The sequence below is a fragment of the Medicago sativa genome, chromosome 3, assembly GCF_051527215.1.
Source record: "Medicago sativa cultivar Bolivia chromosome 3, Bolivia_mono, whole genome shotgun sequence".
In the NCBI taxonomy this organism is placed as follows: Eukaryota; Viridiplantae; Streptophyta; class Magnoliopsida; order Fabales; family Fabaceae; genus Medicago; species Medicago sativa.
In genome coordinates this window covers 85,767,811-85,779,917 of record NC_140751.1, presented here as the reverse complement: position 1 = coordinate 85,779,917, position 12,107 = coordinate 85,767,811, and the positions used below count along the sequence as shown (strand labels likewise).

Here is a 12,107-nt window from a genome sequence, read left to right as displayed (position 1 = left end):
ACGTTGACATTGAAGATTACAAATAAAAAAGAAACAAAACAAATTTAAAAAAAGATACTTATGAAAACACCGATGGAGTATCTCTTTGCATTGCAAACTTTATTGCACATGAAATGCTACTCTATTATTTTTTGTTTATATTTATAAGACTCTTTGAAACTTTTTACATATATTAATTTTTTTAAAGAAATTACATATATTAAAAAAAAATTGTAGTATAATTAATATATGTATTTTGTATACGAATATTACAAAATTAACATTTGTGCGTAGATTTACTCAATTCTATTTTTTTATTTTATTTTTAACATAAATTATTAGTATTAATTAATAAGTTGAAGGGAAAAAATTATGAAACATTTTTTAGAGAAAACTTATATTTAAGGACTATTTTTTAAATAAAGCTTAACATTTGTGTATAGATGACTCACTTCTTCCCTAAGAAAAACAGATGCACTCACTTCTTGTAATTTAAATAAAGCTTATATTTTAGAACTATTTTTTAAAGAAAAATTATATTAGAAACAGAGGAAGTAGCATCTTATTTATGCCCCAAATAAAAGTACTATCTGGGATTTGTGGTCTGTATTATTGCAGGAAGTGGACATAAATTTGGGAGAAATGATATTTTGACAACCACTTTTTGACAACTTTTGGACAACTTTCTCTCTCATACTCACATGATGTTGTTATTCTCTTTCTTCCTTTTTCTCTCTCCATTGTTTTTGACCAATAAGAAGTGAGAAAAACAAGGTTGTCAACAAAGTTGTCATCAAATGGATGTCAAAATATCATTACTCTAAATTTGGACAACTAGCTAGTCACGTCGTTAGGGAAATAGTACAAATATCGGCTCTAGAACACACCAATATTTTCGTTGTTGCATTGTTGGTAGATCTAGAACACACCAATGTTGCATAATTACTATTTAGGAGCAGATTGAATAATAAATAAACACATCCTTTCGAATCATATTTCCATTTATTGTTTGTCCTACCTTCAAAAGGCACGTCGAAATTATAATTCGATTATACACGTGGATCCTTACTTTGATGGAATCAAGCCTAAATATGGCTCCCTGTGTTGTGTATTTGTTCCTACGAATCCGGAGGCTCGATTTTCTAAGTGAAAAAAGGCCTGTAATAAAATAAAAACGTATTTTTTTTTTAAAAGAACAATGTTCTATTTAAAATTTTTAAAAGATAAATACAATGTGTCATATATATGTGATACACCAAAGGTGAAAATCACTACCGTATACATGAGGAACCTCAAACCATCCTCTTAGAAAAACAGCCACCTAACACCAAAAGCAAGAGGACTCAATTCTAATAGGCTTAAAACAAGACAACAGAAAAGGAAAAGGAAATCAAATCAGGGAAGAAGAAAATGAAAGTCTGATGGAGTGATGGTGTGGAATGCGTGGTATCAGAGAGAAAGAGAATAAGGAATTTTTTTAATAGAGTAGTACTACTGGGCTATAAATTTTTTTTGAAGCTCATACCTTGGGAAGACTCGGTTCCATTGAGCTCCTTGCACACCCCAAAGGTCCGGCCTTATGTTTAATGTAACACCTTATTATATAAACAAAAATCTTATCTATTCAAATTTGAGTGTGTTTTTTTGTCAACTCGACGTGGCATTGTGACATGATTGTTAATAGTTAGGAATATATTGAGAGATATCCGTGTGATATTATACTATACGAAAGTATTAAGATGAAGGCCAGTTGGAATGCAAAAAGCAGACAGAAACTTTAGAATTTGTCACTAGTAAACTGGAGTTTAGCTAGCTTTACAGATTCACATGGTTTTAGCTTGTGAAACCCTAAATATTTTAAAATGGTTTTCTATAATGTACGGTTTAGTACACTACTACTTGGTTGTGTTGTGCTGTTACTTTGGACTTGTTTATGGGAACTTAAGATAATTAGGTAGACATGTAAAAAGCTAAGGTTAGAACCAACAATATCCAGCTGGGTTGGTATTGACCTTGTTTGGACCTAAAAGGAAAATAAAATGCATGTTGGTGGCTGCTATAGTTGCACTCTTTACTTTAGCAAGAAGTAGAAATCCCCAGTTGGATCTGTGTCATAGCTTAGTAGTTACTGAGTAGGACACAATGATTGCCATGCACCTGTACACTGTAGTTTCTGCATAGAATCAACCAAAGTGGGCGCAAACTGCGGTTGCCTATTCCTTTTGTACTGGCCAGTGGCCAATACTGACCATTGGGAATGGGTTATTCCATCTTTACCAATCCATTCATGAGACACACTAGTCTACTTTTTACTTAGTTCGGTTTCATACACTTCCTCAGTCTCAAAATAATATTTTTAAAGTTTGTGCATAATTTTTAAAGAAATAATTAATTGTATTGATTTTAATGGTAAAATTAACATCATTTACTAAAATATATTTATTAATTGTAGTTAATGAAGTAGTTAAGATTGATGAAATTCAATAAATAAGGGTATAATAGTGGAAGGAAAAAAAAGTTGCATTTATATTTTAAAGTGACAATTATTTTGAGACTTAAAAAAAAATGTTAACGAGACAATTATTTTGAGATGGAAGGAGTAATTTTTTTTGGGGATTTCTAATAATTTATTATTTAGGTTTAGAGTTAAATATGTTTTTAAAGTTAGTTTTTTTTTTTGAACATAAGTTAGTTCTTATATATAGTTTGTATTCAATTTTAGTTTTTTTTTTACAAAGATTAAGTTTAACAATAAATAATTTGCTAAATTACACATTTGATTCCTTAAGTTAATTTTCGATTTCGCTTTGGTCCATTAAATCTTTATTTTTTCGTTTCGGTCTCTTAAATTACAAATGTTATACAGTTTGGTCTTTTAACTTTTTTTTATTGTTTTGCTTTTGTCCCTAATGCTATTAACGTTGGATACAATTTGGTTCTTTGAGTTACAAATATTAAGACATTTGTATCTTTAATAGGAAGAACTAAAAGTCTAAAATGTCCGATACATATAACTTAAAGAACAAGGTATATAATATTTGTTTCCTAAAAAAAAAGTATATAATATTTGTAAGTTAAGTGAGGGAAATGAAACAATTTTTTTTTAAAAGACTAAAATATCTAACGTAATTTAAAGAACCAAAATAAAAGGAAAAAAACTTAAAAGACTAAAGTAAAACCTAAAATTAACTCAAGTGACAATTTCTCCTAAATAATTTGAGTGCAAAGAAGATATATTAAACCATAGGATCCAAATTCAAAATGGATTTGACCAACATTTACATTGTGTTTCTCGAAACCAAACTTTATTGGGTTCATAGCATAACGGGCTGGCAAGTGAGCACTTGTTTTCGAAAAGAGAAATGATATTTTGACAACCACTTTTTGACAACTTTTGGACAACTTTCTCTCTCATACTCACATGATGTTGTTATTCTCTCTCTTCCTTTTTCTCTCTCCATTGTTTTTGACCAATAAGAAGTGAGAAAAACAAGGTTGTCAACAAAGTTGTCATCAAATGGATGTCAAAATATCATTACTCTTTCGAAAATTGCTCTCCTTCCTTTTAAAATTGCTAATTCTCTGAAAAATGTTCAGCGTGAGTTAACTCACACTTGTTTTTTTTTTTTTTTTTAACGTGAGTTAACTTACATTGGACATTTTTTAGCGTGAGTTAACTCACCCAAGTACTTTTGAAATCTGTGAATGAGCAAAATCAAAAGGGAGAAGATCAATTTCCCATGTTTCCCTTGTTCACATACACCACAAGGCATAGTGAAACACAAGTAATGCAGTGACATATGCACATATTGCATGTTTGATGTCATGGTGATTTTATCTAAATCATGGTGACTCATTACAATTAGGCAAACTTACGGTGATAACAAAAATACACTTAATTATAGAAAGTGTGAATCAATTTGATAGTGAATTTTTAATTTATGCAACCATTTGTTTCGATAGATATATCTTTTTTTTATTTTAGTATAGAGAGACTTAAGATATGTAATTTTCTTATGTTACTCGCTAATAGGAATAAAATTATTTGGTGATGAGGCTGAGTAAAATTAAAGTATATGGCTTTGTTTAAAAAAAAGGTACATGCCTATAAGTTGTTATTATTAACTATAGAAAATCTTAACACATTATATCAAATATTCATCTTAGGATTATTGGAAGGAACACGTTTACATCATTACATAGTTAACCATTTTAGTTTGTCAAGTCCAAATTCACATCCCTGATAAATATATGCTATACAAGACACTATTCAAATTACCAATTCCAATCAACATTTTGGTTGGTCTATACATCGGATCCAACCATGCTAAAAGTGAGATATGCCACCTTCGGAGGATATATTGTAAGACTCTAACTTGGAATGAGATATGAATTTTTGATGGTTGTGGACATTACTTAAGTTGTTAATTGGTTTATCATTACCTAACATGATCTGATGCAACAATAAACGGTGGATGTAGTAACTATCACAATCATACATCCAAATTTTATATATAGAAAGAGAAAGGATAATCACAAATGCTAGACATAGCTCGTCTAATATAATATTTTTGAAGACAAATATCAATAATTGTTAGATTTGTTATGTGTTAGTGGTGAGGAAAATTTCAATGTTGCACCTTTATGAAACTATTGTATTCCACACTCCAAACTACCAAACTACTCTTATGACTCAAACTCTATATACTTCCCCTCCATTAGATTTTGGCCCGATTCATTCTTCACGAAAGCCATGATGTGTTGCACATTATTTAAAATTGTACAATCAATTCTTAAAAAGCCTAAAAAAAATGTTATTTTTAGCGTTTTTTTTTTCCTTCCCTAACAAATATCCAATTGTTAGCATTTTTCTAAATTAAACGAATTTGTTTGGAGGTTACCAATATTGACACGTCATTTGAGCATAAAGTTTGCAATGTCCTTAATTGGTGGAATACAGGAGGTAGTGGTGATATTTTATTTTTTTGTTACAACAGAGCAATTCCATCGTGAAGTTGTCGGGTGCATTTTTTCGGGAACTTTAGCATTATTCTATTTATTAAGATCATTTTCCATGATGAGATACGATGTTAATTCAAAGCTAAATCTTTTTAGTATTCTCTCGGACACCAAATATACTAAGGAAATATTAGGAAATCTACGTGGAACCTCCACTATATAAACACTTGTGTTGTGTGAAGTCTATTCTATGTGCGACTTCTATGACTTTGTCAATTCACATACAAACACACTTGTGTTATTCATAGGAAATTAAATCTGGTTTGACCACGATGGTCTTCAAGACCAATTCAAAATATGAAATAAGTAACATAAGAAATATTTCAGAAGATCAACCTGATTATCGGATTGTTATTTTAGTTTACATGAATATTACAGGTGCTTGCTTGCCGTATTTCTTTCTTCATAATGCAAAAGACTGGATTGGGGGACAGTATGCATGGTACTATACATTATTCATTGTGCAAGTTGTTTTTTGTTTAAAAAACCGAAACAAAGTTTTTTATTAAATCTCAAAACATCACAAGTACAAGATGTCCCAATGTTGTAGGGATATATGAATTTTTCTATATACCAGTGACTTATATTTAAAAACCAATACAAAACCCAGAAAAACATCGACAGAATAAACCGTTATGCAAATTGTGTTAAAAGTAACCATATATAGAAGAGATTAACAATTACAACATATCGTATATCATAGAATGTATTTTCATAAAAAAATAAAAGACAGATTACATGTAACGTGTATAGGTGGTTATGTACATTGTGCAATTTCAAGGCTATAAGTATACAAATTACTTATGAATTATGATCGTGAGTATTTAAATGGCCGGTGATGCAAATCATCACTCTACTATGTGACTAGGTAAGGTGGGACTACCACGGGCACATGTATTTCTGTAATAGAATCATATACATTAGCCGATTTATACAACATAGCGACGAAGATAATCCAATCGAGCTGAATGCTTGAGCTTCATGAGAGCCTTGACTTCGTGCTTTCTCACCATTTCCCTAGAGATGTTCAAGTTTGAGGCAATTTCTCCCAAAGTTCTGTCACCCTTACCATCAAGTCCAAACCTCTGTCTGATCACCAAGTTCTCCTTAGGCTTCAGAGAATCAAGCTAGAAAACAACAATATAAATCAAACATTAGTTGCTAAGAGGGACAAATGACCATGGAAGTATGATATCGTTGAATTATATATATTTCTAACAAATTAGTATGACCTTAATCGCACAATTTAAAAACTAGTTCACATCTAATGATTGGGTTACAATTGTCTATAAATCATGTCTCATCAAGGAAGGACACCAAATATGGTTTAATGAAACTGTTGGAAATTCCGCCTTAAATTCTTAATAGCAGTCCACCCCAAGCAGCCTTAGCTGAGGCCTTTAGGCCGCCTTAATTGCATACTCCAACATCGTCATTGTGTGTGTTGGGTGTGGTTTTATGCAACTTCAAAACATAGCCTTAAGAGAAACAATGTTTAGTTTTTGACAATATGTGATCATTACACTTGCTCGAACTTGGACAAGATGTGATCATTATACTTGTTTAAACATATAGCAACAACAAATACCTAATGATATTTCACAATTTTTTTATTTTTTTTTATGTAAAAAATTAACCAACTTTTAGCAACTCGTGATAAAATCCAACAAATACCTAATGTACACTGTTTACAATAATAAAATTGAATAAAATGACGTGACGTATTGTAACACTAGTATCAAACAGAGACATAAAAGTTTAGAACCATTACCACATCATCAAGAGCAAGCCTTAGTAGAGCAGGTTGCCTTCTGTTATCGCCATCAACACCACCATCATCAACAACCCCATTGATAAACTCTTCTTGCGTGGTTAGATGTCTTGAATGCAGTGATAGAAGGGGTTTTGATGCCTTCATTACATCACGGTATCTTTCAGGGGATACATGAACTTTTTCTATTATTTCTTCCTCCGTTGGTGACCTCTGAAGCTGAAATGATAACTCAATCTTAGCTCTTCGGATCTCTGCTCTAACCTGCACAAAATTAAAAGATACCAGACACACCCAAATCAATCAATCAAGTTCATTTTTTATTTCTAAAGTTTCTTAAAATCCATATTTTCTTTGAATATCCCAGGCTTAAATCTTGTATAGTCCTACCAATTATTGGCCAATGAAAATATTATTGGATCGGATGACATACAGATAAATTAGCCCTTACAAGTAGCTGAGACTGAAAATGGAGTATGTTTCTGCTAACATGAAAGATATATAAAACAAGAGCCCTGCTATTTCTAGCGAAGAAAGTTGTCCCGAAGTATCACAAATCGAATTTCACTGTTAGATCTTCAATTTATTACAATACATATAGGTGGATAAGATACAAAGAATTCCTACAGCAGTTATTTTTACATCATCGTAATGTTGTCGTAAACAGTTTTCTCGGGACAAATAGCATTTCTCATAAAACAATTGAAGCATATGTTTCTAAAACTAAAACAATAATCAGCATGTGTGGTAAGAAGAAGAATACATACCGACTCAAGTCCAAAGGGAACACGTGAGAAGCTTGCGAGGGTCATGGAACGGATGATAGAATGTCTTATCCAAAACAGACTGTAGGTTGAAAGCCGAAATCTCCGGTTTGGCTCAAAACGATCAATTGATGTTATAAGTCCCTTAACTCCAGCCTGACAAAGATCTTGAAACCTTGGGCTATTAGCAAAATCTGAAAAATATCTGTTGATCACGAACAAGACAAGCCGGAGATTGTGCTGCAAAAGATCATATGACCACCATTTCTTAATTATTGATGTAACTTATTCATTCCAAACAATATCACTAAAAAGAGAGGCCAAATTTAAAGATTACAAAGTCATCAGAAATTTCAATGGAAGAGGATCTATTCCTATAACCATGTAAACTCAACTTCATGGTTTAACTATTATTATAATTTAACTACTATTGCTGTGAATATTGGTCCATCGAGTTTCTCCATCAAAGTTAGAAGGATATAGCGTCCCCATGAATTCGCCAAATATGACTGTAGATACTCTATTGAGGCTAAGTCAGTTTTCAAGCATAGACCATGAAAATGACCGTTACTCAGTCCTAAATCCCTATCATAAGTTGAGTTGACTAGTACCAGAAGAACTCATTAGTTAGATGAATAGTTAATCTTTTAAGTTAAAACTAGTAGAAAGCCAAGCTGTAAAAGAATTGAACAATTTTAATTACCTTTATTAGCTTATTTCTTGCAGCTCGACCAACCTCTATTGCTTTCTTTACTTGAGTAGTGCGCATGTTTGTTGCGTCAGCTATTTCATCCTCCGTAGGCTCTCTTTCCAGCTCCTTCTGTAAATCATCTTTCACTTGAAGGAGTGCCTGAAAATTAACAAATGTATCTTAATATCAGAAATAGAATCAAATGCTGAGTTTTTGCCTAACATCATTGACCACTATATTGGAAATATTGTTGACATGGTATCAAAAGCCTTGAATTCCTTGCTTATCAAGTCGCTGGAAGTGCTATCATGACATCATTAAAGAAAATGAAGAAAAAAAAACAAGAAAAAAAGAATGACCATATTATATGCATGAATTTCAGCATGGATTATATGACCTTTGCTTTATTCGTCCTTCAAGTTCAGACCTCAGAGGGAGTTAACATGAAAAACTGTAAATAAATAATTATGAACCTTGACTTGCCAACTTAAGCCATTAGGTTGAAAGCTTCTTGCTTCTCAGCAATGAAAAGATCTAAACTATTATAAGAAGAGTAAATTGAAAGAAAGTGTGGTCGAGTGATGAAATTATAGTAATGAGCTTCTCACCTTCATTGGTTGCATCAACTTGAACAAAAATGCATGCTCCGAAGAAGGCAGAACTGGAGGTATTTTCATTTTTTTCCAGTCTAGACTGACCAAATCAGCCGGTACTGAGTATTCCCTTAGAAGTTCGTCAATCTTCTCAATTCTACTCCTGGGATTTCTTTTTTTCCGAGTTGGAATGACATCTTCACTATTGTCGCTCGTTTTTAACGCAATCCTCTCATCAAGATTCATCCGTTTGGCTTTTGTTTTCTGGTTTCGGACCACCCTATCACTGTTTAAATCCTCTTTACTTACATCACCAATCTTCTTACCCCTTCGAGAGACTCTTTTGATCTTACGTTCTATATAATCTGCATCACATATATCGGTTGTCGGGCTAAGTTTGTATATATTTTCAAGTATGGCAGCAGCTTCGTTATAATCCACATCCAATGAAGATGGAAAATTTTCCTCAGTGGAGACAGCTCTTGGTTTCTTAGGTAGTTTATTCGTTTTTGCTATCCTTTTCTTGTGCGTCTTGGCTGTTTTAACTTGCGTAGGAATTTTCTCTTGAGTCGCAACCAACGCTGTGTCATTCTGTTTATCTCCTTTAAATGCTACCGTTAACGGTCTCTTCAATACAGGATGGTGAGTTGAAAACTTTGTATTCAATCCTAGTGGAGTCCGAGCAGCTGAGCTTGAAACAGTCACAACTCCCATACCAAGTTTGCCTAATCAGTGTTTAGAAAGAAACTCAAATGACAGTTTCTCAATGCCAAGTTCCTGCAACAGCACAATGTCATCAAATTAACAAATAACTCGAGTACATAACTATTATCTTCATTGAATTATCAGCCGTAAGCACAAAGAATCACTTGATTAACCATTCAATTTAGTTTCAAATATGAATACCAATTCAATTGAGCTTCGTTTCCCTCAAGAAACCCTTCATCAAAACATACTCTAAGCATACTACTGATCCACATTGATTAACCAGTGATTCCTTATACATATAATCATTGGTAGCACCTAAATAATGCACATGCAAACACCTAGACCAAATTAGAAAGGAAAAACAATTACACTATAATCGAATTCTTACTTTCAAATTATAGATTGCTTACTCTATAATCCTTTGATTTGATTCATTCTATTATAGATTGCTTACTTCAACTTACAAGTTTCACATACAACATTAAATTCAAATTGAATAAACAAACATTAAATTCAACTACTTATTTTACACTAATCACTAATAAACAGTGAAAGTGAATCAAATCAAAGTAATCAAAAGTTGTGAAATCAAATGATCAACTTAAAAGAAACACATATTCAAAGAAAAACAATGAAAAATAGAATTGTACCTTTGATCTCTGAATGGAAGAATCTAGACAAAGAATCTAATGGAGAATGAAAGAGAAATTATAGGTGTTTGAGGTTGTAGTATTTAACTGAAATTCGAAAATTACGGTAACCACAATTTATGTCTTTGAAAAATCAACGGTTAAGAAGTAACGTATATGAGATCAACGGTGCATGAAAAGAACACGTGAGCTGTGATTTGGAACACAAGTGCTGACGTAGCAATGTTAGAAAGAAGATAGTGTTGATGAAGTAATGTCGTGTCGTTTTTGGAGTGGAGGAGCTGATATTTTGCATGAAAAGAAAAATGAAAATTGTGGATCATAACTTTAACACGTGGCTGATGAAAAATATTTCGTTACTTTTTTGTGACACAAAAATTATACAAGAGGTGCTGTTTTGGATACGTAGAACATTACGAACCATGATATATGTTTTATTTTTCTTGTTGACGAAACGAATAATGATCTGCTGTCCACGTTACTTCTGTCCATCCATGGCCTTTTCCTTTTCCAAAACACAATTTTCGCAATTCCTTAAAAAAAAAAATGTTCGTCATAATTTTTTTAAAAAAATTTAGATTTTTTTAATTATCAAAATTATTTTAAAAAAATACTTTTTTTAAAGATATAAAAAATTAGTTAGATCATGTGAGATTAGTTGATTAACTTAACCCTTTAAATTTTATCTCTTCCCATCACATCATCGGTCTACTACTTCATTTTTTTTTAAGGAAAGAAATTTATATCATTTCATTACTTCCCTTTCAAAAAAAAAAAATCATTTCATTACTTAAAATGTGTTCAATGCAATCTGGTATTTCTACCAAAACCTGGAAACTAGCTGAAGATGTGGTCTCCCTAGCTAATCTATGGGCTGCCTCATTTGCTTGTCTCCTCACAAACTCAACACTAGAGTTGACATAATATTGTTCAAAGATAGTTTTACAATTATGAATAATCATTCCAAATTCTGTCACATCCTAACTTGCAAATGAAAAACTATCCACCATTTTTTTGGCATCAAGCTCAAAATCGATAGGTCCCAAGTGTAACTGATGAACCCATTCCAAGGCTGATAACAATCCAAGAGCTTCGCCAACATGTACCTCACAGACTGGAGTAAACCATTCAGTTTTTGCCAAAACAAAAGTGTCGGTATCATCCCTTATACAAACTCCTATTCCCACTCTATTAGAAAGCTGCGAGAAAGAAGTATCAATATTACACTTAAATCTTCCTTCAGCTGGTTTGATCCATTTCACATTTCCTTCTTGCCGCGGCTGTGCACAAGATGTATTACGAAACCTACGTGCATCTTGCCAATCATGAAGCATATCTTTTGCTCTCTTCACAACATAAACTTGAGTATCAATTACCTCATTCCACACTTTGTTATTTCTTTGTTTCCATATACTCCACAACACACAGCAAAATAAAGCCGCATCTTCCTTAGATAAATCATGTAATGCTCCGAAAATAATATTCTTGCTATCCATATCTTGTTGTGGCAAAATAGAAATAGAAGAAAAAAAATGAAGCATACTCCAAACATTTAAGCTACTCGGTCTACTACTTCATTATATTTATCTCTTTCTCTCTCAAGATATATTTACTCATACGAAATGTACATCAAACATTTTTCTTAAATTAATGTCATTCATCCATCAAAAGAAAATTAATGCCTTTCAATAAATTTTAGTGCTATTGAATTGTTTCATGTTTAAGAAACTAGTTTTGACAAATGTTTATATAATTCAAATTGGATCAACTCCTTCACTATCATCTGCATTTATCTCCTAATTCTCTATGTATTTCTTAATTCCATATCATTCTTGATAATTTTATAACTTTTAATGAAAAGTGAGTGAGATTAAGAGAGATGGAGAGTTAAGAGAGATGGAGAGAAATAGTGAATGAAATAATCCAAATTCA

General features: G+C 32.1%; 2 protein-coding genes across 4 annotated transcripts; both read right to left on the bottom strand.

Moving 5' to 3' along the window:
* Positions 1 to 5,640: 5,640 nt before the first annotated feature.
* SIGE (sigma factor E) lies at positions 5,641 to 10,223 on the bottom strand. 3 transcript variants are annotated; one of them, XM_085755049.1, is made up of 7 exons: positions 9,936 to 10,223; positions 9,724 to 9,840; positions 8,833 to 9,594; positions 8,237 to 8,383; positions 7,537 to 7,773; positions 6,770 to 7,033; positions 5,641 to 6,125 (listed from the first exon to the last, which is right to left on the bottom strand). In XM_085755049.1, exons 3-7 carry the CDS (start codon positions 9,529 to 9,531, stop codon positions 5,928 to 5,930), a joined length of 1,545 nt encoding a protein of 514 aa, XP_085611175.1. In that variant the 5' UTR covers positions 9,532 to 9,594; positions 9,724 to 9,840; positions 9,936 to 10,223; the 3' UTR covers positions 5,641 to 5,927. The 3 variants fall into 3 exon arrangements, with proteins under 3 accessions (XP_085611175.1, XP_085611174.1, XP_085611173.1); XM_085755048.1 differs by having other exon boundaries at positions 10,176 to 10,223; XM_085755047.1 differs by lacking the exon at positions 9,724 to 9,840 and having other exon boundaries at positions 10,176 to 10,223.
* Positions 10,224 to 11,155: 932 nt separating this feature from the next.
* LOC146941281 (uncharacterized) lies at positions 11,156 to 11,671 on the bottom strand. Its single transcript, XM_085749936.1, has one exon. It carries the CDS (start codon positions 11,669 to 11,671, stop codon positions 11,156 to 11,158), a length of 516 nt encoding a protein of 171 aa, XP_085606062.1.
* Positions 11,672 to 12,107: the final 436 nt, after the last annotated feature.

Bases quoted from the DNA above. Each gene is read 5' to 3' on its own strand.
- LOC146941281 (XM_085749936.1), bottom strand. From the start codon at position 11,671: ATGGATAGCAAGAATATTATTTTCGGAGCATTACATGATTTATCTAAG.
- SIGE (XM_085755049.1), bottom strand. From the start codon at position 9,531: ATGGGAGTTGTGACTGTTTCAAGCTCAGCTGCTCGGACTCCACTAGGA. The intron at 8,384-8,832 runs GTGAGAAGCTCA...GTTAATTTTCAG, and splicing joins AGTTGATGCAACCAATGAAG to GCACTCCTTCAAGTGAAAGA. The intron at 7,774-8,236 runs GTAATTAAAATT...GATCTTTTGCAG, and splicing joins CAAGAAATAAGCTAATAAAG to CACAATCTCCGGCTTGTCTT.